This window comes from Lepus europaeus, chromosome 9 (assembly GCF_033115175.1).
Source record: "Lepus europaeus isolate LE1 chromosome 9, mLepTim1.pri, whole genome shotgun sequence".
Taxonomy (NCBI): Eukaryota; Metazoa; Chordata; class Mammalia; order Lagomorpha; family Leporidae; genus Lepus; species Lepus europaeus.
This window is the reverse complement of record NC_084835.1, coordinates 110,599,885-110,623,910: the sequence shown is the minus strand read 5'-3', so window position 1 is coordinate 110,623,910 and position 24,026 is coordinate 110,599,885. Positions and strand designations below refer to the sequence as shown.

The window sequence follows — 24,026 nt, the reverse complement described above, 5'->3', positions numbered from 1 at the left end:
CACCCCAGGGGCTCCCCTGTTGTCCCCCGAGTCTTCCACTTGTTTCCAGCCTGTGTTGGTGGCACTGCCTTCCAGCAGCAAGTGCCCGAGGAAGGGCGCGCAGGGGTCACCCTGAGCCTGATGGATCTTTCGTGGGACAGAATTCTCGGTTGGAAGTAATGTCCCTCAGAGGTTCACAGGTGTTTGTTCATTGACTCGGCCTTCCGGTTTCCGGTGGTCACCCGATGCCGTCTTGCTCCCACTCCTTTGGGCAGCACCTATTTTCTGTTTATTTTGGAAGCTCTCAGGCCCTTCTGGTCACTAAGGTACTTTGGACCGGGGCGTTCTCATTTCACATCCTTCCATACTCAAAGGAGCCCTTTCTTCAGCTCTGGGGACAGTTTATAAGATTCCTTCTTCGATTAATACCTCTTCATCCACAGTATTCAGGTGTTCTTTCTGGAGTTTGTGTTACTCAGATGTTGAATTTTCTGAACTGATCTAATTTCCCTTCTTTTTCTTTCATTTTCTCTTTTTGAGCCATTTTCAAGTTTCATTAACTTTATCTTTTAGCTTTTCCATTGAAGTTTTTATTTCTACTGACATGTTAAAATTCCTCGAATACTCTTATCTGAATGTAAATTTCTTAACAGTTTCTTGCCTTCTATGAATTACATATTTTCTCTTATTTCTAAAGATGTTAATTTGGGGCTTTTTTTTTTTTTAAGATTTATTTTATTAGAGTGACAGAGTTGTAGACAGAGAGGGAGAGACAGAGAGAGAGAGAGAGTTCTTCTATCTACTGGTTCACTCCCCAGATGGCCACAACAGCTGGAGCTGGGCCAATATGAAGCCAGGAGCCAGGAGCTTCTTCTGGGTCTCATGTGGGTACAGCAGCCCAAGCACTTGGGCCATCTTCCACTGCTTTCCCAGGCCATAGCAGGGAGCTGGATTGGAAGTGGAGCAGCCAGGACTTGGACTGATACCCACATGGGATGCTGGCACTGCAGGCAGAGGCTTAACCTACTGTGCCACAGTGCTGGCCCCTGGGCTTAAAGAAAAAAAAAAAAAAGATTATTTATTTATTTATTTGAAAGGCAGATTGACAGAGACTGAAAGAGAGAGAGAGATCTTCCATCTACTGGTTCACTCTCCAAGTGCCCCAAACCCCCGGGGCTAGTCCAGGCCAAAGCTGAGAGCCAGGAAATCTATCTTGGCCTCCCTCTTGGGTGCAGGAACCCAACTATATGAGCGTCATCTGCTCCTTCCCAGGCACATTAGCGGAAGCTGGATGAGAAACAGAGGTGAGACTCAATCCCAAGCACTCCAGTATGGGATTTGGGCAGTGGCTTAACCCACAGCACCACAGTACCCACCCCTCATTCTGGGCTTTTGGTCTCATTTATTTTTGTTCTTTTCTCCTGGATTTGACATTTTCTTCTCTCTCCTGCATTATGCATGTCCTCTAAGTTTATTTTTCTCTGTTGTTATTTTAGGCATTGCTGTTACGTCTGGTGATCTTTGGTTGTCCGTAGTTAAGGCTGGTGCACTAACGTGCGAGTGGAAACACTGGCTTCTCCACGTTCTCTTAACCACAGGGTAGGCAGGAGGGGCTCCAGCTGTTTCATTAGCAGATTCCCCCCAGAGGCATCGGCCCACAATTTCTAACGACTCAGCTTGTCAGGGAGGAATCATGTAGTCTCCTGTCTCTGGGAGAACTAAGACCAGCTCCAAATCGTGAGGCCCAAGCAGGTCAGGAGGTCTGGGAAGCTCACCATTCAGCTCCAACTTCTGCTTAGTTTTTGTGTTTCCAGCAAGGTGCTTCGTAACTGCTCAAGGAGTGGACAGCAGTGTTTAGAGTTAACTCTCTGATTAATGAACTGCTAATCTTCTGCCACTGTAAGGGAGAAGAGTTGGAGTCAGGTGACTGGGTTTCCAAAGCACTCATCGAACCCAGACACGTAAATGACTGCCAGTCATCTGGGCTGAACGCAAGCGTCACGCCTTGTTTGCTAGAACGACCCCTTTGCCTTGACACACAGTTGTGGCTCTCTGAGCAGACAGACAAGTAACATGGGAAGAAGGGAATCAACAAGAACTTTACCACCTTTAGTGTGAGATTCTTTCTCCTTCTTAGATTTCCCATTGCTTCTCTTGTATAGTAATGGTGTGAATCTTCACAGCATAAAAATTGACATTTGTTTCATGTACAGTATACTCGCAAAAACGACGTTTATGATTTAGAGGCTCTTTTCCCTGCTCTTTTTGGTTTTGCCTCTTAAAATTAGTGCTATTTCAAAGAAGTAAACTTAAGCTGAATGAGCAGAGATCTGCTAGACAGATTTGTGACATTTGGTGCAGTGTGAAGCCAAAGCTGACCAAGGGTGATGGCTTCTCTGTTAAGATTTGATTTTGATGTCATACTGGGTTTTTTTCTCAGGTAAAATTTTGAGCCAACTTCTTTGGGAGAAAAGAAAATTTCTGCATTGATCTGTGGGCTCTTTAGGGGGCGACATAGTGCTTTTAAATCTCATGAGTATTTAGAACCTAGAAGAATGAATTGCACTACTTTCCAATGGATCTTTCTCTTTCTGCCGTTTTCTTTCTTTTCTTTTTTTAATTTTCTTTTAATTTTTTATTTGAAAGGCAGACTTACAGAGAGAGAGGGAGAGACAGAGAGAGGTATGTTTCATCTGCTGGTTTACTCCCAAAATGGCCACAACAGCCAGGGGTGGGCCTGGCCAAAGCCAGGAACCAGGAGCTTCAAACAGGTCTCCCATATGGCTGCAGAGACACAAGAATTGGGCCATCCTTTGCTGCTTTCCCAGGCACATTAGCAGGGAGTGGGATTGGAAATGGGGCAGCTGGGACTCAAACTGGCACCCATATGGGATGCTGGCACTGTAGGCCATGGCTTGAACCCACTGTGCCACAGCACCAGCCTCTCTCTTTTGTTCTTTAGTTTATTTACTTGAAAGCCAGAATGACAAAGAGAAAGAGAGATTTCCATTCACTGCTTCACTCCCCAAATGCCTGCAATGGCTGGTGTTGGGCTAGACTGAAGCCAAGAGCTTGGAACTCCATCTGGGTCTCCCTGGTAAATAAAATTTAGTCTCCTATAGCCTAGGGCTTCAGTTTGAGACTTCTGATTGAAAGTCCCTTTGAAAGAATTTTTGAGCATACATGTGCAAGGTGCCACAAAGAGTAACGATAAAGAAGAGAGGAAAAAAGAAACAGCCCACAAAAATTTAGGAAGTAAAATGCAAATGCCTGAGTAGCTATAATAGGTATTAAGGCAGACACGTTCAAAGGAGGGAAGCAGAGAGACACTACTGCCAGTTAAGAATTTCGGAGAGGCAGTTTGAGCCTGGTAAGGCTTGCCATGGACCTTTAACCACTTTTGAGGAAGAAAAAGCCAAATTTGGAGTCTAAAGTCTGTAAGTAGTACCCAACAAAGCTTGGAGCCACTCACTCTTGTCTCCTAGGACTTCTTCTCTCTCAGTGTCCTGCCTCTCTACTGCTTCAGCAGAACCTGTACACGTCAGCCACGGCTGTTGAAGGCCAGGATTGAGGCTGTCCCTGCCCAGGGCCGCAGCTCTCGCCCCATCAGTCATCTCCTGGCTTAGGAGTTTGGTCAGAAAGGAAGTGCTGGTCACATGAGCAGATTTGCTTTAAACACAGGGTCTAGATCTGCTGGAACACCATAGGTCAAGTGTCTGGCCAGCAGTAGAGTCAAAGGAGGGGCCTTACTGAACTTGGATTCCATGGTGCACTCTCTGGCCATGACGGTCCTCTGCAGAGCCAAGGCCACCCAAGTCCTACACAGAAGTGAGCTCAATTTTATACAGTAACCAGGTAGACACTGATTTAAAACCCAAGCCTTATTCTAAACATAGGAATCTGCTCAAGGGTAGAAACTTAGGATTATTTGAAAATCATCATGGGGACTATTTTTTTAAAAGTAATGGGCAATAGGCCGGCGCTGTGGCTCACTTGGCTAATCCTCTGCCTATGGCACCGGAACCCTAGGTTCTAGTCCCAGTTGGGGTGCCAGATTCTGTCCTGGTTGCTCCTTTTCCAGTCCAGCTCTCTGCTGTGACCCAGGAAGGCAGTGGAGGATGGCCCAAGTCCTTGGGCCCTGCACCCTCATGGGAGACCAGGAGGAAGTACCTGGCTCCTAGCTTCAGATTGGTGCAGCGTGCTGGCCATGACGGCTGTTTGTGGGGTTGAACCAACGGAAAAAGGAAGACCTTTCTCTCTGTGTCTCTCTCTCACTGTCTAACTCTGCCTATCCAAAAAAAAAAAAAAAGTAATGTGCAATAGTGATGTTGATATGTACATTTTTTTTTTTTTTTTCAATTTTAGCCTTTGGAAACTCGACTTATTTCAGAGACCACATCTATTTGCAAACCAGAACAGGTGGCCAAACAAATTGTCAAAGATGCCATAGTAAGTAAAATTCTTTTTTGTTCTCTGTACTACCATTTGAAGTTCTGGTTGTTGAAGGATTTATTTCAAAACAAAAATTAGAATTTTTTAATCAGATTAATCATATCCAGTATTGGACTGTACTTTTCTTCCCTTACATACTTTGTTGATTCCATATTAATTTGTATGCTCCTGTAGCTAATTAGGAATAGATTTACCAGTAAGAATGTCTGGGAACTTTGGTTCTTTGTAAAGAAAATCAGTCCTATGGTATGTAAGCAATATTAACACTATATAACACTATGGTATATAAACAATATAAACACTATATACTGTATTTTCTTTTTTTTTTTTTAAAGATTTTATTTATTTATTTGAATGTCAGAGTTACACAGAGAGGAGAGGCAGAAAGAGAGAGTCTTCCATCTGCTGGTTCACTCCCCAATTGGCCACAATGGCTGGAGCTGCACCATTCTGAAACCAGGAGCCAGGAGCTTCTTCAGGTCTCCCAAGTGGGTGCAGGAGTCCAAGGACTTGGGCCATCTTCTGCTACTTTCCCAGACCATAGCAGAGAGCAGGATTGGAAGTGGAGCAGCCAGGACTCGAACCGGCGTCCATTTGGGATGTCGGCACTGCAGGTGGCGGCTTTACCTGCTATGACACAGCCGGCCCCTATACTGTATTTTTTAGCATATACTATATATAGTACTATATGCACATACATACACTATATGCTGTATTTTCAGTTTTAGATCTTTTTAATTGCCAGGCTCATTGACTAAGGGTTTTCTTACCCCTTCTTTCTTGCCAGCATCATTTCCCCATAAGTGAAATAATTAGAATGCCTGCTCGCCTGCTGGGCCGCCATCCAGTCATCTCAGCTGACATGCCTTCTCGGCTTCTGAGTTTACTGGGAACCAAAAAATAGTGCCTTTACATATCACGTGCTGTTTTGTAGGACAGGAGGATCTGTGGCCCATGCGTTTTGACAACATTCCTATTAACCCACATACAGAAAAAGAGACATTCCCGAGGGTGCCTGGGAGTCATAATCCCACACTGAATTTGGAAAAATCTTTAGGACCACTGAAATGAAGGCCTCACAAGGCATCAGTATGCCGTGTGGCAGCCTGGAAGTAGCCAAGTAGCGTTGTGTGAGTCTGAACTGAGCAGAATAAAAGAAATAATGAATTCGGTTAAAATGGTTACGGATGTGAAGAATTGTGCCGTCACATTAAAAGGCATGGGAAGATGGTACAAGTGGCCCAAGGGAGACTTTGTTTTCTGCTTATCTCAAGTCAAAGCAAATACACTGCTGCTTTTTAATTTTAGTTTATTTATTGGGGGGAGGGGGTAGAGAATGTACTACCATCCACTGGTTTACTCCCTAGATGTCTACAACAACCACACTGGAGCCAGGGGCCTAGAACTCAGTCCATGTCCCCCAGGTGGGTGGTAAGGACTCAGCTACTTCAGCCATCACCACTACCTCTAGAGGGTGCATTAGTGGGACACTGGTCTCAGGAGCCAGAGCCAGGTACAGAACCTGCACTCCAAGGTGAGATGCAGGTGTCCTAACTAACTGGCATCTTAACCATTAAGCTAAATACCTGCTCCCCACTGTATTCTTTAGTGATCCTACATGGCTCTTCATATTTTGGTAAGATCAATTTAGTCTGTGAGCTTTCAAACTGTTTCTTCCCTTGACCATTTTACACTATTAGAAGTGGTTGACAACCCCAGAGAACTTTTATTTATGGAGGTTGTTAAACGTATCAATATCTGCCATACTAGAAGGTAGAAATTATGTAATTTTTGAAGTCAGTTATGAATTAATTTAAAACTGACAATTATAAGCCTGTTGCATTTTAATGTGACATATATACAAATATTTATTTATTTTTAAAGATTTATTTATTTGAGAGGCAGAATGACAGAGAGAGGGAGAGACAGAGAGAAAGGTCTTCTATCCACTGGTTCACTCCCCAAATGGCCACAATGGCTAGAGCTGGGCCGATCCGAAGCTAGGAGCCAGGAGCCTCTTCTAGATCTCCCAAGTGGGTGCAAGGTCCCAAGCACTTGGGCCATCTTCTACTGCTTTCCCAGGCCATCAGCAGAGAGCTGGGTCAGAAGAGGAGCAGGCACGCTAGTGCCCATATAGGATGCTGGTACCTCAGGCGAGGCTTAGCCTAGTATACCACAACGTTTGCCCCCAAAGGTATTTGTTTTTCAAAACAAAACTTCAGTGAGAAGAGTGGTATTATTTTATATTTTCAGTGGTCTTTTTTAATGTCTGTTCATGGAAGACAGCTGGATTCTCTTAGCTACTTCTCCATTCAAGCTGTTTTGATTGAAGAATCTGAAAGAAACCTGGCCTTATCAGACATGCAGTTAAGGGGTAGTACTTTACTAAGTTTTTCAGATAATTATGGAGATAGTTTTCTTTTTTGATATTAAACCCAAATTTGACAAATGGTAGTTTCTTAAATGTTAGTTGCAAATGCCATTGGATACCATATCAATGAAGTTTTTGTTCTCAGTGACATTAAAATCCATCAGTCTGTCTTGGACTTTCAATGAATCTTTTACCCATTCATGATTTTGTATTAGTCACTTGGAAAATATGGTTTTACTGAGTTATCAAAAAAATTTATGGGGCCCACGCTGTGGCGTAGAAAGTTAAGCCTCCGCCTACTGTGCCAGCATCCCATATGGGCACCGGTTCTTGTCCCGGCTGCTCCACTTCAGGTCCAGGTCCCTGCTGGTGGAAAGGCAGTGGAAGATGGCCCAAGCTTTTGAGCCTCTGCCAATGGTGGGAGCCCAGATGAAATTCCTGGATCCTGGCTTCAGTCTGGTCTTGTACTGGCTGTTGTGGCCATCTGGAGAGTGAACCAGCGAATTGCAGATCTCTCTGTCTATCCCTCTCTCTAACTCCAACTTTCAAACAAAATAAATATTGACCGCAAATGTGGCTGTTTTTCTTGAAGTGAATTCTCATTTCATTTTCTGTAAATCTGCCACGTACCCAATTTCGAATAACTACAGTTTCCTGTCCATGATTCTTTCATATAAAAAAAACAGTGTTCCAGGAGCTGGCGTTGTGGCTCAGCAAGTTAAACCATTGCTTGGATGCCCACATCTCAAACCAGAGCATGGGTTCAAGTCTACATACTCTGTGTCTGACACAGCTTCCTGCTAATGCACTGGAGAAGGAAGTGGCTGACAGCCCAAGTACTTGGGTCCGTGCCACCCATGTGCAACACCCAGATAGTTCCAGTGACTGATTTTGGCCTGGCCCAGCCCTGGCTGTGAACCAGTGGATGGAAGATCTCTTTCTCTGTCACTCTGTCTATCAAATAAAATGAGTCTTTTTTAAAAAATGGTGTCCCAAGAACAAAACCTCAAGTTTGGCTCTTGACTTGAGCAGCCGCCATGGGGGGTTTTCCTTCACATCAACCATTCCAGGGTCTGCACCTCAGCAGAAGTAATTTGTGAGTATTTCTCATTTGTCACCCGGGGGAGGGTTTTTTTTTTAACTTTTATTTAATAACTATAAATTTCCAAAGTACAACTTTTGGATTATAGCAGTTTTTCCCCCCATAACCTCCCTCCCACCCACAACCATCCCATCTCCCACTCCCTCTCCAATCCCATTCTTCATCAAGATTCATTTTCAATTATCTTTATATACAGAAGATCTATTTAGTATTTGCTAAGTAAAGATTTCAACAGTTTACACCCACACAGACACACAAAGTATAGAGCACTGTTTGAGTAGTAGTTTTACCGTTAATTCACATAATACAACACATTAAGGACAGAGATCCTACATGGGGAGTAAGTACACAGTGACTCCTGTTGTTGATTTAACAATTGATGCTCTTATTTATGACGTCAGTAATCACCCAAGACTCTTGTCATGAGCTGCCAAGGCTATGGAAGCCTCTTGAGTTCACCAACTGCGATCTTATTTAGACAAGGCCATATTCAAAGTGGAAGTTCTCTCCTCCCTTCATGGAGAAAGGTACCGCCTTCTTTAATGGCTGGTTCTTTCTGCTGGGATCTCACTCACAGAGATCTTTGATTTAGGTCGTTTTTGTTTTTTGTTTTTGTTTTTGTTTTTGTTTTGCCACAGTGTCTTGGCTTTCCATGCCTGAGAAACTCTCATGGGCTTTTTAGCCAGACCTGAATGCCTTAAAGGCTGATTCTGAGGCCAGAGTGCTGTTTAGGACATCTGCCATTCTATGAGTCTGCTGTGTATCCCGCTTCCCATGTTGGATCATTCTCTCCTTTTTAATTCTATCAGTTAGTATTAACAGACACTAGTCTTGTTTATGTGATCCCTTTGACACTTAATCCTATCATTATGATCAATTATGAACTGAAACTGATCACTTTGACTAGCACTTTGACAGTGCTGAACTGTACATCTCCTCTTGGGGAGGGTTTTGAACACATGTCCTCAAGAGCTGAGATTTAATAAAATGATGAATTCTCCTTCTGCACAAAGAACACTTTAAAGTGAAATTGCCATTTTTTTTTCATTTTTACAGATGTTTTTCAGTTGTTATTTCCTTTGTGTGTTTATTACTACAAGTGGAGGTAACAATGACTAATCGTGCACTCTGGCTGGACCACTGTGGTTCAAGCCAGTGTCCCATCAGCTTTGCCTGGTGCAAATGTCACTGATGAAAAAGGCAGTTCATATCTTAGTAGTAGTATGATGGCTGTGTCTCTGGGACCCCCTGCAACAGTCCCAGAGGCTCCCCAGAAGTCTCTGGGTCTTGTTTTGAGAACCACCCATGGGGCAAGGCCACAGGTCCATTTATGAGCTCTGAAAAATATGCCTTATTACAGTCTTCCCGCTTCTAAAGTGAACAGACACGCTTCCTTGTTGCTGCTGTGTTGAACTGATTCCTTCCCCCTCGCTGTGATCCCTTCTCTGCCTTCTCTTTTAGCAAGGGAACTTTAATAGTTCGGTTGGCTCCGACGGGTACATGCTCTCGTCCCTCACCTGCGGGATGGCTCCAGTGACTTCCATTACTGAAGGGCTGCAGCAGGTGAGCTCCGCCTGGGCCAGCAATCAGTCGATGGATGGGAGGATGGACAAATGGATCAGACGAAAACTGCCTCTCGTGCAGCCTGGATGAGAAAAGGCTAAGAGTAGACTAAATGACTTTCTTTGAGAATAGGAAGAATTTTTCCCAAACCATATTAGCTTTTTCTCTATCAGGCTTGTAAATAGGACAATTTGTTTTGAGTACTTCCGTATTTGAAAATGTTGCTCTTTCTCCTAAGAGTTCCATGCTTTTTCAGAATGCCTTTGCCTTTAGGGTTGCTTTAGCGAGGACCTTGTCTGGCAAAGGGTGAAGGTAAATGGATATGGCCCATTGCTGTCTTGACCCTGGAACAGTAGTTACTTCTCCCATGATTTTCTTCCTAATTAACAGATACACTCACTGAGGGCAAAGACTGTGTCTTTTTCATCACAGTATTCTCAGCACCTAGCGTACAGTCTCATGTTTTGTGCTCAGAACATAAGTCTTAAACCAAAAAAAGGCCTTGGTTGCAGTTTGGATATTTGGGTGCTGGAATGGACCTCCCCTGGTTCTTCCTGAGTATTTGGGGCCACTGAGAATCCCTATTTTGTTCTTTTCACAGTTTGCGTTTATTTTATTTTTTTTTTTAAAAAAGATTTATTTTATTTATTTGAAAGAGAGTCACAGAGAGAGGTAGAAACAGAGAGAGAGCTCTTCCATCCGCTGGTTCACTGCCCAGATGGCCACAACGGCCGTAGCTGTGCCGATCCGAAGAGGAGCCAGGAGCTTCTTCCAGGTCTCCCACATGGGAGCAGGGGCCCAAGGACATGGGCCATCCTCTACTGCTTTCCCAGGCCATAGCAGAGAGCTGGATTGGAAGAAGAGCAGCTGGGACTCGAACCAGCACTACTATGGGATGGCCGGCACTTCAGAGCAGGGCTTTAACCTGCAGTGCCAAAGCGCCGGCCCCTCACAGTTTGCATTTATTAATTGGACGATATTTGTTGTTTGGCAGGTCCAGTGTTGTACAGTGATACAGAGCACATGAACTCTGTTCTCAGGACCTACATTTACCAAGGTTGCGTTGTGCTTATCCTTGGAGCAGATCAGAAGATGTGTGAAAAAACAGTTTGCTAGAGACCCAAATACCTTGAAGGGAACCAGCATCTTGCACCTCTGGGCGAGCTGAAAGGTCTCTCTTTGTCTTGCAGGTGGTCACCATGGGCCTTTTCCGCACGATTGCTTTGTTTTACCTCGGGAGTTTTGACAGTATAATCCGCCGCTGCATGATGCAGAAAGCGAGATCTGAAACTGCAGACAAAACTGCCTAATCCATACCCCTTGGAAGAAGACTTGTTTCCAAGTAATTCCAACAGCTTGCTGCTAAATGGGACCCAAGGTTTGGCCTGAAGACACTTCCATGTTGTTTTTGAATGCGTGAGATTGGACCACTGGTCTTCAGAAACCTGGTGAAAGTGAGGGGGTCAAAGGCCAGCTCCAGAGAGTGTCGTGAACACTATGCAAACCTGGCATGGGAGACCATCGGACTGTCTGGGCTCCAGGCTGGACAGGTGGTGCTGGGAGAACCAGCAGCAGGTGAACAGGGTAAAGTACAGAATTTCAGAATGATCATTTAAAATTTTTTGTATTTATTCCGCTTCTGCCCACAACCATGTCCCAGAGAGAGACCAGGTCCAGAAATATACTTAATGGCACAAAGAAATCTTGAGGACTTTTTTAAACCTTCCATGAAGGCAGAGTATGAATTACTGGGGCTTTGCTTTTTTTTCCTCCCGTTTTTCACTTGGTCTGTTTTGTTGGAAAAGAGTTTTATACATCACTTATGAGTGAACGTGGCTGACACCTGGGTGCTGTACTCGGGACTCACTCTGCTGCAGCTGATGGGAACGCGGGGCTTCTCTCTCTCTTTGATCCCACTAAGCTCCCGGGGGATGAGAGAGGGCACTGTGGTGAAAGGTAAGGAGATTAATATTTTCCAGTAGGGAAAACAGTGCTTTCTTGTCTTCTTTAGACTCAAATGTTTGGGAACTTTTCATTTTTCATTCGTGGGGAAAGGCAGCCTCCTTAAATGTTTCTGAAGAGAAATAAAAATCTTAGAAGCTTAAAAGTTTACAACTTCTTCAGTAGCCATGCTGATCTGAAGTCCACTCATTCCATTTTAGCATCTTCTTATTCCTCCCATCTCTTCCTTCCCAAGTCTGCTTATTTGGCTGTTAAGATTTTTGTAAGGGAAAAAAAAGAAGAAAAGAAAAAAAGAAGGACAGCTACAACTTTTTGACTTGACTTTTTAAATTAATTCTTGAATTAATTAAAACAAGTGAAAACATTACAGAGTGTGACATTCTTCTTGTAGCCAATCTGTAGCATTCAGAGAAGACTTTTGATGGTTCATGTAAATTGTACTCATTAGGGAAAGAAGACAAGGCTGGTTTTGAATATACTCATATTGGAAATCAGATGATCACCTGATCTTTCTGCGACTCTGCCCCCAACTCTGAGGGCAAGACCTTCGGGCCACTTGTCCAGGAAGCCACTCCTTACTCTCACAATAGGATGTGTCTTCAAAAAGTTCATGGAAAATACGTATTGTGAATAAACAATGTGTGGATTTCAAAAACGTTTGCACCAAAATAAACATCTTTTAATTCCACTTTTTTCCATGAACTTTGTGAAGTCCTCTCATCTAGCCCTGGAAATCCTCTCGGCTCCATGAATGTTGTTCCCAGGTACAGGACCTTTTGTCCATACAGGGGATTTCTACAGCAAGTGCCTGAGATAGGTTTTAGCCAAATTCCCTGCTCATCCAGTTACTCGTATGCACACCTCTGACTTAAGGAAAGTTACCTCTCTGTGTTGTGACCCCTCCTTCTCGCCCACACAGCAATGCATTCTGGCTCACTTCAGTGAGAAAAAGACCTCTGCTTTTGAAGAAGAAACTTTTTTTTATTGTAAAATAAATAAATAAATGCTCAATAGAAGATAGAAACCCGAAAATGATAGCAAGCCTTTTATAAACTTGAGTTTTTGAAGCTCTTGACTTTAAAAAGACTTAATTTTTAGATAGTAAAATGTTTAATGGCTTAAATCCATGTTATGTTTTTATCAAGATCTGAGAAGGACATATTTTAAAGACTGGTAAATACAGAAGAAATTATTACTTAATATATAAATTGCCCGGAGTGACTTCATCACAGTTTACGGGATTAAGTTGATGCCAAAATGGTTCTATAAACCTCTCAGCCTTATTTAGCCAAAGTTTGCAACTGCTGGGCCACAAAAATGGAAATATGGCTCTACCTTCGTAGTTTGCAGGAAATAATTACATTAATATCTGAATGTTTCTCAACTTTATCCTTTTTTTTAAAGTAAATGTTCCTTGAATGTTGACACCTTCTACTACTGGTCTGTACATATTGAAGTCTACCCATGATGGTGTCTGATTCAATGAAATTAATATTCAGCAATTTTTCAATATACATTTTTTCCAAGTATCCTCAGAGAGAGTGTCTGTGGGCAGTCTGCTGCTTGGATGAATTTTAGAGCCTCTGTTCTGTGGTAGGAGGTACTGTCCCTAGCCTTGGTTAGGCTCAGGCTGAGAGATTTGTAGAGATCACAATGTCTCGGAAACAGCTTCTGTGTCAGAGAGGTTAAAGGTCCACAGTCTCTTGTCCCAAAAGCCTTCAAAACTAAAGTTTGCTTTTCTAAAGCTGACGCCGTAATTGAATTGGGAGCAGCTGCTGTGAGATCCCTGTGGTCTTCACTGTCACTTCACGGGACGGCTTGCTACTTTACCTGGAAAGGTTTCAGCGGGCTCGTTACAGGCATTGCCCCAGACCCTCTGAAGGTATTCTGTAACACCCAATATATGCTCCCTAAGACCTTGTTAAAATCCAACCAACTATGAATTCTGATACGCATCTGGCCCAAAAGGTCTAGAATAGGGGATTTATAGACTTTTAAACTGCCTCACACAATGGTCCAACTTTATCTAATACATAAAAATACTAGAAGGAAAATTTTCCTTTTTATCTTTTTTGGCTCAGTTCTTATGCAACTTGTTTTTCTGCTCAGGGGAAGAGAGCAAGCAAGCAAAAATTCCCAAGTGCGATGGCTAGGGAGACGATCGACTTTTTGTCCTAGGGATCACACTGATTGGGCACCATCTACTTCCACCCAGAGGTAGAGAATCTTGCCCATGCCAGGAGAAGGTTAATTACCGTTCCCTTGCAACATTAGAGAACTACGTGAAGCTCAGTTAAGTGCCTGCTCTGCTGGGTTTGGTTGCACTATTTCACTGTAATGCTTATTTGTAAGGATATTTATTTAAAAGTTAACATTCAGCCATGGAAATTCCAAAGTGTGTTCTAGGACCCTTCATAATTGAAAAGGGTATAGAAGCAATCCTCATTCCTTTTTACAAAAACAAAATCATGAAATTGTCCTTTCCTATATATATTTTAACTTAATCACTTGCATAGTTGAAAAGAAAGTTTGATGCTGTTATGCCCTTTTTACATTAATACTTACATATATTTAGCTATAAATCTTTATCTAGATCTGTTCAACCATCTATTATAGATTCTTACAACTGAAACCTTGAGGGACTATTTCTGATATTTAGATGATAAAAACATTTTGGCAAAAGTTGTTTCAATTCAAAGAATTGTATGTTTGTCTCTTTCCAAAAGAAGGCAATATCACAAATATTTTTTGCTGAATTATATCACCATTTAATACTATTACATCATGTTCCAATTTAAGCACACCTTACTCACTTGAGACCACTTTTAAATATTCGTACTTTTTGACATAAGATGCTTTGTATCTTTCTCATTTCCTTTAGTTCTAACAACTCAGCTTTAAAAAGTACTTGCTAACTTTGACCTTCGGGATTCTGGACTAAATCTTGCTGTTCAGATTACAGTTCAGTGCAATTACTGTGGGTTTGATATTTTGAAGAAGCGGTGGTAGCAATTATATTTTACACTGGCTTGATGTGAAAACTGTAAAGACATTTTTAAATTGATAAAAGTGCACCTGGCTATTTTGATACATTTTAGAACTTGTGTTTGCTACTTGAGACGCTTTTGTGGCAGAATTGTAAACTAATTTTCATATCTTGTATTTCTGAATCACAACAAAAATAAATGGGGAACAAGCTTTACAGACTTGAAAACTTCTTTTTCTAGAATTTCACTTTTTAAGGAGACCACTTAAGCAAAGCGCAAACGTCTAAAATTGTCCTGACTTTGCAATCTTAAACATTTTCACATTTCTATCATTTTTAAAAATTAATTTTTCCAGAATATGTACTTGCTATTCTGAGCTCTTGTTTCAAATGTTGGATTTGTGTGCATGATGTGAGATACAGGAGTAAAAGTTTAGGAAGTGTGAAATTAGTAAGATTTCTTGATTTCCTATACCTTATTAAGCCTGCATGTTCCAACAATGAGTTATCTCCTGGACTGTGAAGAGCAGTATTATTTTCCAAGAGTGATACATAAAAGAACCTGCCTTGATACTTGTCAGTTCTTAAATAGAAAAGTCTGATCACATTGAGAAGAGACTCCTTGCATGTCTTGGTTGATTGGCAAGCCCCACCTTTCTTTAAATTTGGGCAATTTATATACCTAAGTGGCATGTTGTACCACTCCTATAACTTTCATATGTGGACATTAAGAGGTACTGTTCCTTGATTTTGTCCTATTCCTAACTTTATGCCTTCCTTTCTTCCTCATTCAACATATGTTTTCTGTATCTCCTTATAAGCTTGGAGTCTGGGCACTGTAGATACAATTCTGCGGGAACAATTGGTCCCTGTCTGGTGGTGGCTGCATTTCTTATTTCTTCCATGTCCTCCCTAACCCTCATTCCTCAGATGGGTCTAATGCATTCTCACAAGTCTTCTGTATTTCCTTCTCCAAGTTGTGGCTTCTAAATTCTGTGTTGAAAATATTTGAATACCAAGCACTGTTCCAGTCTGGGAATGCATCAAGTAAAAATGTAGTCCCTGCTGTCAGATAATTTATAATCTAGTGAGAAAGTCATATTTCAGGAATTACACTATGATTGACAATAGCTTTGATTAATATATCATAACTAACACTGAAAACGTAACAGGTGCCAGTCACTGTTTTGAGTGCTTGACATGTTTTAGTTTATTGAAATCACACACTAATCCCATGGGTAAGTACTGTTTATATCTCCATGTTATAAACCAGGGATCAGGTACCAAGAGGTTGAATAACTAGCTCAAGGTCATAGCTATTCAGTGAAGAGGCCAGGATTCAAACCCCTGCTCTTGGTTTCTAAACTCCTAGCCTCTGTACTAAACCATAGTGGTGTAGATGTAATCCTAAGGATACCCAGGAGAGTCAGGGATAATTTCATAGAGGAACACATTCGTGAGCTGAAACTTGAAGAATGTGTTTGAATTTGTCAGGTGAAATATTGGGTGCACTGTTCAGAGGAGCCAGCAATATGCAAAGGCAAAAGAGTTCAGAGATCTTGCATATTCCAGAAACCACCAAAAGTCAGTGTGTAGAGCCTTCAAAAACTTAATGGACAGGGTGTGTTATGAAAAAACTGACTTTCAAGAAATTTTTGCACCAAAACAAGCATCTTTTAATTCTACCTTTCCATGAACATTTTGAAGTACCCTTGCATAGCTTCAAGAAGGGAAAGCTGGAAGGGCAGGGTGAGCCCCAAGGTGGTAGACCCGAGCCAGATCACACTGCGGATCTGTGGGTGATCAAGCCTTTGAAGAACTTTGGACTAGCTGGATCTTAGTTTCAGAAAGATCCGGGTATCCCTTGAAGCTTAGATCTATTGTTGCTGAGTCCTGAGGTCTTGGAATAAACAATCCTCATTATTTGTTTTTTAAAAATACCATATTAGATACCTATTGCAATGGGTTGACTCGTGTCACTCCAAAAAAACGATGAAGTCCTAACCCCTGCCTCGTACCTGTAAATGTGACCTTATTTGAAAATAGGGTCCATGCCGATGAAATCATGTTAAGATGAAGTCAGTAGGATGGGCCCTAATCCAGTATGACTGATGACCTTATAAGAAGAGGACAAAACAGACCCCCCACACTGAGTACCACGCTGTTAACAGAGCCAGAGACAGGGATGCACCTGCTACCCAGGGGATGTCAAGGTTTGCCGGCCACTAAGGAAGCTAGGGAGAGAATAGGAAAGATTCTACTCAGGCAGAGGGACATGGCCCTGCTGACACCTTGACTTTGGACTTCCAGCCTCCAGAACCATTGAGAGTAAGATTTCTGTTGTTATAAGCCACCTAGTGTGTGATACTTTGTCCCAGCCACCCTAGGAAACACTCTTAACCTTCACTGTTCACTGGCAATTAATTTCTGGAAGGTGTGCTCTGTGCTCTAACAACATTCGAGAATAAAAGTTACTGCACATAAGAATGTAAACTCTTCACTGAATCCCCTGGATACTATGGTGTTGCCCCTTAACTGGTTCTGTAACTGCAGTTTGAATCCATGGAGAGCAGTAGATATTTCAAAAATAAAATACAAGTTCCTACTCTTTATTTTATTTGAAGCCCCATGTCATAAAGTCTTGAAAGAAAAAAAACAAAAAAAAAACAAGTGAATGCCCTATGCTTTGATGTAAACCAAAAGTAAACATTATTTGTTGCTATTAAACTTGGACAACAGGATGGTTTATCTTGTAGTTCACTGCTTAGTTTTAAAGATTGGTGCTTAATTATTCTTAACATTTTTTGAGGTGTAGGACCTACCATAAATTCGTCAAGTGGATGTCTAAGTTAAACTAAGGCCACGACTTGACTTGCTTCCATTTGAAAGAGGCTCCTGACTATGACGAGTGGTTTGAGAACACAAAGCAGAGGACCTGGATATGCCCTGAGTAGAGCAGAAGAGAGGCTCTGGGGCGCAGGTGAATTGGGAACAGTGTGACTGGGGCTTATTCACAGGTACTCCAAACGGTTTATGGAAAACATTTATTTTGATGCATTGTTTTAAAATTGGGGTAGGCAGTAGACCTAGCAGTGAAGATGCCACTTGGGACACATGCATCCCATATTGGACTGCTTAGGTTCGAGCCCTGCCTGTACTCTCAGGTCCACCTTCTGGGTAATGCGCACCCTGGGAGACAGTGGTGATGACTCATGGGCTTGGGTCCCTACCACCTACCTGAGGTGGGAGACAAATTGAGAACCTGGTCCCTGGTTGGGGAGTGAACCAGTGAATGGGAACTCTCTGTCAGTCTAATTAATTAATATTTAAAAATTTTTTGAAATCCATGTACCTTTTTATAATGCACATTTTCCATGAACTTACTGAAGACCCCCATGTGCATGAGTTTTAAAATTTTGGCACCAAAAATAAGCATCTTTTCCATTTGCCACAAACTTTTTGAAACATGCCTTTAGAGTGCTTGTGTCCAAGGTATTAAAGCCAGTGCAAAGAATATTGCACTGTTCATAAGAGTTTAAATGTATAAAATACCAGAAATTATATAATACTAGCATAAATCATTTGGATGCTTCTGTAGGCCTGTTAGGTGCTGTAATTTGCAGGGTTTTTTGTTGTTGTTTTTAGGCAAGCTACATGGACTACTTGGCTTTACTCTATTCATTTTGTTTATGGATTTATTTCCACTTCCTTTAGAGAAACAGTTGATGTTTTTAACCTAAAATAACCGAAATGATTCTATATTTAACTCTTTGATCTTATCAATTAGTTACCAACTCCTCAGTTAAAAGTCTCTTTGTACCCTCATTTCCACCAACAGTGTTCACAGCTGGGAAGATTTGACACAAACCTATCTTAGTAGCGGGTCCAGGTTAGAATGATGTTCTTTTTGGGTTTCATAAACTTAGGGAACACTCCTGTTGATGGAAAATGAGCTCTCTGTATAATGCTGTTCAACAGCGACCAGCAGGTGGCGAAAACTGGCAATAAACAGCTTTTTCTTTGCAGCCTGGAGAACCAAGAAGGAAAACACAGGCCTCTCAGGCCCTTGATAGGATCTCCATTCCCTGCATGTTGTTCTGTGCTGGGCCTGGTGTAGGGTCCGCCCAAGGTCAGCCACTGGCTCTTAGGACGGTCTTGGGCAGTGAAGTCCACAGGAATACACTGGAGGTTGCTGGGGAAGCAGGGGGCACAGATTCGGGATTCAGATCTGGACTCCTGACCCAGGTCAGTACTCTGCACAACCGCCTCATCAGCCAAAGACAGAGTTAACATCACAAGGTCAGACCACCAGGGAGTGCCTGCCCTTAAGCTTTCAAATGCACTCTAATAACCCTGGACTCAGGGACTCAGCAGAGGGATGATTTAGGTCTTTCAGCGTTCCAGAACATTCCAAGGGGACAGATGTCCAACAAGTCCAGCACACAGACCTGTCCTGAGCTCAGTCATAGCCAAAGGCCAACTGAAAATCTATTAAGAAAGGCTCTGTGGAAGTAAAGCAGGAGACATGTCGGAGCTCTTCTTTCCTTGGGAACAGGGCTCCCTCTGCAGAAGTACAGTTTCTTTTCCAGGTCTGTCCGCTCAGTTCCTCACTCACTTGTGGGTATCAAAAGCACAAAAGCCTTCAACTCCCCTTCAGTGATTTGGGGGGTTTGAGACAAGGTTCCAGGAAGGTTCCTAAACCAGCGCGTTGTGGGATGTGCATGCATTTCTACTATCCCGATGAGCGGACACCCTAGGTCAGTCTGCCCACTGCCTGCTGAATAAAGGGGGCTCTGCCTCAGCTGTCAGAAGGGAGGAGAGGAATTCCTCCCTTTGTACCTTCTCGCCTGGATCCGGAGAGGTTGGCACACTGGCTGGCTGATGTAAAAAAAAAAAAAGCGCAAATAACCTAGCATGCTTTATTCACTTAAGAATAGCAGCTTTGACTTTAGAGTCGCAATGAGACAGAATAAAGATGTGGTCAGGACATCCCGGCATGTGGCTTGCGGCCCACTGCTCGTGTTCCTACGACCTCGACCTCGGTAACCCAGCGTCCCTGTGCATTTGCACCGGGGATCCGCTGAGTACCCTGCTTTGCTTGCAGTCAGTAGTTTTGCTTTCTCGGTGCTTTATTTGTCAGAGCTTCGCAGATTAAAATGGTTACGCACGTGCAACAACGCGTGTGTCCCCTCGCCCTTCTCTCCCGGGGGCTGTCCACGAGGACGCATTTGTAAACGTGTCTGCTTGTCCGTGCGCGCGCGCGCGCGCGGCCGTCGCCCGTCAGGTGCTGCTCTGAATGGCAAAGGTGCAGAGAAAGCCCTGCACGCCGCCCCGCGCCCGGTGCTAACCCAGGGCGAAAAGTGCTCCGGGGAGAGGGCGCCCCACCCCACTCCCGGCCCGTTCAGGTGGCGTCCGGCCTTGGCCTCCGAGCCGGAGTCCGGCCGGTGACCGGCTGCCGTGCGTGAGCGCCTGAGCCCTGCACGCACGCCCGGGAGGCGAGTGGGAAGGAAACACGACTTTTTCAGGGTGGTCCCACAGCCGGGGGGCGGCGAGGGCCGCGGGCTCCCCACGGCGCTGACCGGCGCGCGAGGTGCGTGGCCCGCACCCTCTCCACGCACACACGCCCGGCCCGGAAGGTCCACGCGGCTGCCGGCGCCTCAGCAGCCCTTGTTCTCATGGCGCAGCTCCGGCTCGGCCCGGCCGCGTGCGGCCAGCCCGGCGCCCGTGGCCCACCGGCGGGCCCCGGCGACCCCCGAGCGCAGGCCGCGCCCGCCGCAGGCCCGGGGAGGCCCCCGGCACACCCACCGCGCCGCGGCCGCGCCACCCACCGGCCGGGCCCCGCGGGCGGCCGCCCCGGGCGCGCCCTCCCCGGCCGCGGCCCCGCGCGCCATGTGTGCCCGGCGGGCCCCGGCCGGCCGCGGCGCCTTTAACCGGGGCCGGGGAGCGGGGCGGAGGGGGGCCGCCGGGCGGCTCCGAGGAGGGCTCTTTCTTTCTTCTTTTTTTGAATGAACAGTGACGTACGTACAGGAAACCAGTCGGTTTGTGAGGAGAATGAAGTCAGCGGCCAGGCCCCCGCCCGCCCCCTTCCTCCCCGCCCCCGCCCCTCCTCCGCGCGCCGCGCGCCCGCCCGCCCGCCCGCGCGCCGCTCCCGGGGTCCCCGCCGCGCCGCGCCGCCGCCGCCGCCGCCGCCCGCGAAGGTGCCCGGGCGCCGGGGCCCCCGCCAGCGGCCGTCAGCGCGCGGAGCTGCCGCACGGCGCGACCGGAGGAGGCGGCGGCCGCCGCCGCCAGCGCCCCGGCGCGGGAGCGGGCGGAGCAGAAAGGGTGCGCAGCCCGGAGGCGGGTGCGCCGGCGGGTGCAGCGGAAGAGGGGTCCAGGGGGGCGAACTTCGTAGCAGTCATCCTTTTTAGGAAAAAGAGGGGGAAAAAAAAACATAAAGCCCTCCCCCGCTCCCCACCCCGGCCGCAGCGCCACACACGGCGCGGGCTCCTCGCGAGGCCGGCGCGTCCTGCCTTCATTGATCCGCAGCTTTTCGGAAGACGCGGCGGCTGCTCTCGGAGTTGAGTCAGAGGAGGACCCCGCGCCGGCCGGGCCCCGTCGGCGCCCGGGGCAGAGTCCGCGCCGGGCCCGCGCGGCGCGCGCGCCTGTCAGTGGCCGAGGGGAGCCGGGACGGCGCGCGCTCCGGGGCTCGGGGCCGGATCGCTGCGGATTGACGTTTCTGAGGAGCAGAGAGCCGGGGGCCGGCCTGGAGACCCCCCCGCCCGCAGCCCCGGTGCCTGCACCCCCGCCCGCCGCCCGGTGCGTTCGGAAGTTTCAACGCGGCTCTCGCCCGGGAGCTCCGAAGATTGATGGGATCCTTGCCTTACGCGTCTGTTTTGGTTTTGCTGAGAAGGAAACTGGACAGAGGGTCATGCTGTCCTTTCACAACACAAGTAAGTTCTCTGCGCCGCAGGGCGGGCTCGTGTAACTTTCGGCGGCGGCACTCGAGATGCTGGCTTTGAGTGCCTTCGAGTAAATGTGAATTTTCAGGCAGTTGGATGCGTTGTTCTTAGCCGTGTGGCCCGCAGCGTGCGCGCCCCCCGCTTTCTCCCCGTGTGTGCCGGAGGACGCACCTGAGTTTGACTTAACCAGGTTTTGTGTTTGTTTGTTTGCTTTTTTTTTTTTCCCCACCTTCTAGCATCACGTAGGGAAAAGACTGGCGTTCTCCACGCTTATGAATGATAACGTGCCTCGTGAAACAGAGATCCGAAAGGGATTTGAGTGAAAATCTCCTGCGCCTGCTGCCAACGGGGAAACACCAGCAGCGAGGGCTCCGCGTGACTGAAGACACCCCCGCGCCCGAAGATGCGGCGCGCACCCGGGAACCCCGCCGGCTTCTGAGCGGGACGGGGCCGCAGGCTCCGCGGGCGCCCAAGGGCAGTATGGCGCACGCCGGGCGAACAGGGTACGACAACCGGGAGATCGTGATGAAGTACATCCACTATAAGCTGTCCCAGAGGGGCTACGAGTGGGACGCTGGGGACGCGGGCGCCGCCCCCGCGCCGGGCGTCTTCTCCTCCCAGCTCGCGCCCGCTGCGCCCCGGGACCCGGCCGCCAGGACCTCGCCGCCGCCGCCGCCGCCGGCCGCCGCGGGGCCCGCGCTCAGCCCGGTGCCACCTGTGGTCCACCTGACCCTCCGCCAGGCGGGCGACGACTTCTCCAGGCGCTACCGCCGCGACTTCGCGGAGATGTCCAGCCAGCTGCACCTGACGCCCTTCACCGCGAGGGGGCGCTTTGCCACGGTGGTGGAGGAGCTCTTCAGGGATGGGGTGAACTGGGGGAGGATTGTGGCCTTCTTTGAGTTCGGTGGGGTCATGTGTGTGGAGAGCGTCAACCGGGAGATGTCGCCCCTGGTGGACAACATCGCCCTGTGGATGACTGAGTACCTGAACCGGCACCTGCACACCTGGATCCAGGATAATGGAGGCTGGGTAGGTGCCTGTCTGGTTGCACGTGAGTCTGGGCTTGCGGTCGCAGGTCCGAGATGCCGTGGCGAGGGTGTGGGTGGACCCCGGGGGCCGGGGCAGGCTGCAGAGCCCATGAGCTAACAGCAGGTGTGTCACTTTCCCTGCTTTCCTTCCCGCGCGCCCTGCAGGAAGCGCGCTCTGCCCTCTCAGCTAGGGCAATTGCTTCCCGCCAAAAGTGGTGTGCCAGCCCTGGAGGCTCCCAGATGCCGCCTTTGCGGCCCAGTAGGATTTTGTGATGAATGGTACCGCCTTCCCGTGCTTCTCAAACTGGGGCTGCGGAGTCCCCAGCACCACAGTTATGTGGCCTGAGTAGCTGAAATCGCAGGTTTCAGGGACTTGGTGTGGACCAGACACCCCACGCATCCCACCACCACCACCACCACCACCACCACCCCAGGGAGAGGCCCTGGCGGTCTGCATCTTAAACAGGCTCCCCTGGTGGATTTGTCATTGTCCTAAAAGTTGTAAGCCACCCCATTGAAGAAGACTCCCCCAGAGGACCAAGTACATGGTTTGCCTCACTGGGTAAAAACCTCCCCAGAGGAAGCCCAGTGTAACCCCTTTCCCTGAAGGTCTTAGCTGTGTTTGTGAAGAGGTAAGTGGACGCTGCAAGAGCCCGGGGAGTCTTCACCTGCTGGTCGTGCGGTGTCCCCAGTGGACACGATGGTGTGTGTTGAAGGGCAGCAGTCTGTGGATGCGCTGCTTCCTCTTGTCAGTGATGGGGTTTGGATTGGCTGCGGACTTTGTGTGCTGTCTCTCGTGTGGCATTTAGAAGTTTCCTGGAGATTTACCATCTCTTACATTTTACCCCCTAGACGCCACATGATTTTGTGGTCTCTGCTTACACACACACACACACACACGCACGCACAGAAACTTGCACCTAGGGAAACTATGTAAAGTGTAGAATTGATCTTTAGCTGTGGATTCTTTCATGCGCTGACCAGGGTTGAAGTGATGAGCAGCTGTGACTTTTAAGAACCTTGGTAAGATGCTTTTTCTCCCCCTCCCTGGCGGTTGCTAGATAGAGCTTCCATCGTGTTCACCACGCAGTTGTATTTTTCCATGATGCTCTGGGACTGGGGTGTGGATCCTAAGACTCAACGGTTGTTAATTAAGATTTCCATCTCTTACCTAAAACGATTAATTTATGAGAAAGTAATCATTCTTGTCTGGAGTTTTTTTAACTTTGTTTTTAGTCTGAAGAGTTATCTTGGAAAAAGGTTGCATTTCTCTATGCTCTTCTACAGTCTCGTAGGAGAATGACTCACATTATAGAACCTAATGGGATCCAAAAGCCTAGACTTGACTGCAAGAAGCACATTCCTTCATTTTTGCTCCATTTTTCAAAGTATGCTAATATTAAGGGGCCAAAAAGAGACGGGGCCAAGAAATGTAGGTGATTGATGTGAACATCTGATCTTATTTGACCAAAGTTGACAAAATATTGATGCCACTGTTCAATGTTTGAAAGTAAAATTAACTAAAATATCCCAATTTAAATCTCTAAAATATAATGACTCTTTATGGATTGTTTGTTGAAATCCCACATTATTAGGTCTTTAGTGATTCTTGAGTAATTTGCTAAAGGATGAAAAGAATATTTTT

General features: G+C 46.3%; 2 protein-coding genes across 3 annotated transcripts in view; both read left to right on the top strand.

Annotated features, from left to right (window-relative positions):
• Nucleotides 1-14,631, top strand: part of KDSR (3-ketodihydrosphingosine reductase) — a 41,142-nt gene extending 26,511 nt beyond the window's left edge. Inside the window, exons 8-10 of one of the 2 annotated variants that reach the window (XM_062201775.1) lie at nucleotides 4,345-4,428; nucleotides 9,366-9,467; nucleotides 10,658-14,631. In XM_062201775.1, the coding sequence (XP_062057759.1) occupies nucleotides 4,345-4,428; nucleotides 9,366-9,467; nucleotides 10,658-10,777 (306 nt within the window). In that variant the 3' untranslated portion in view covers nucleotides 10,778-14,631. The remainder of the gene's footprint in view (nucleotides 1-4,344; nucleotides 4,429-9,365; nucleotides 9,468-10,657) is intronic. The other variant, XM_062201776.1, reaches the window with a different exon arrangement.
• Nucleotides 14,632-21,253: 6,622 nt separating this feature from the next.
• BCL2 (BCL2 apoptosis regulator) overlaps nucleotides 21,254-24,026 on the top strand; it is a 170,533-nt gene continuing 167,760 nt past the window's right edge. The window contains exons 1-2 of the mRNA XM_062201774.1: nucleotides 21,254-21,344; nucleotides 21,590-22,382. Of these exons, the coding sequence (XP_062057758.1) occupies nucleotides 21,630-22,382 (753 nt within the window). The 5' untranslated portion in view covers nucleotides 21,254-21,344; nucleotides 21,590-21,629. The remainder of the gene's footprint in view (nucleotides 21,345-21,589; nucleotides 22,383-24,026) is intronic.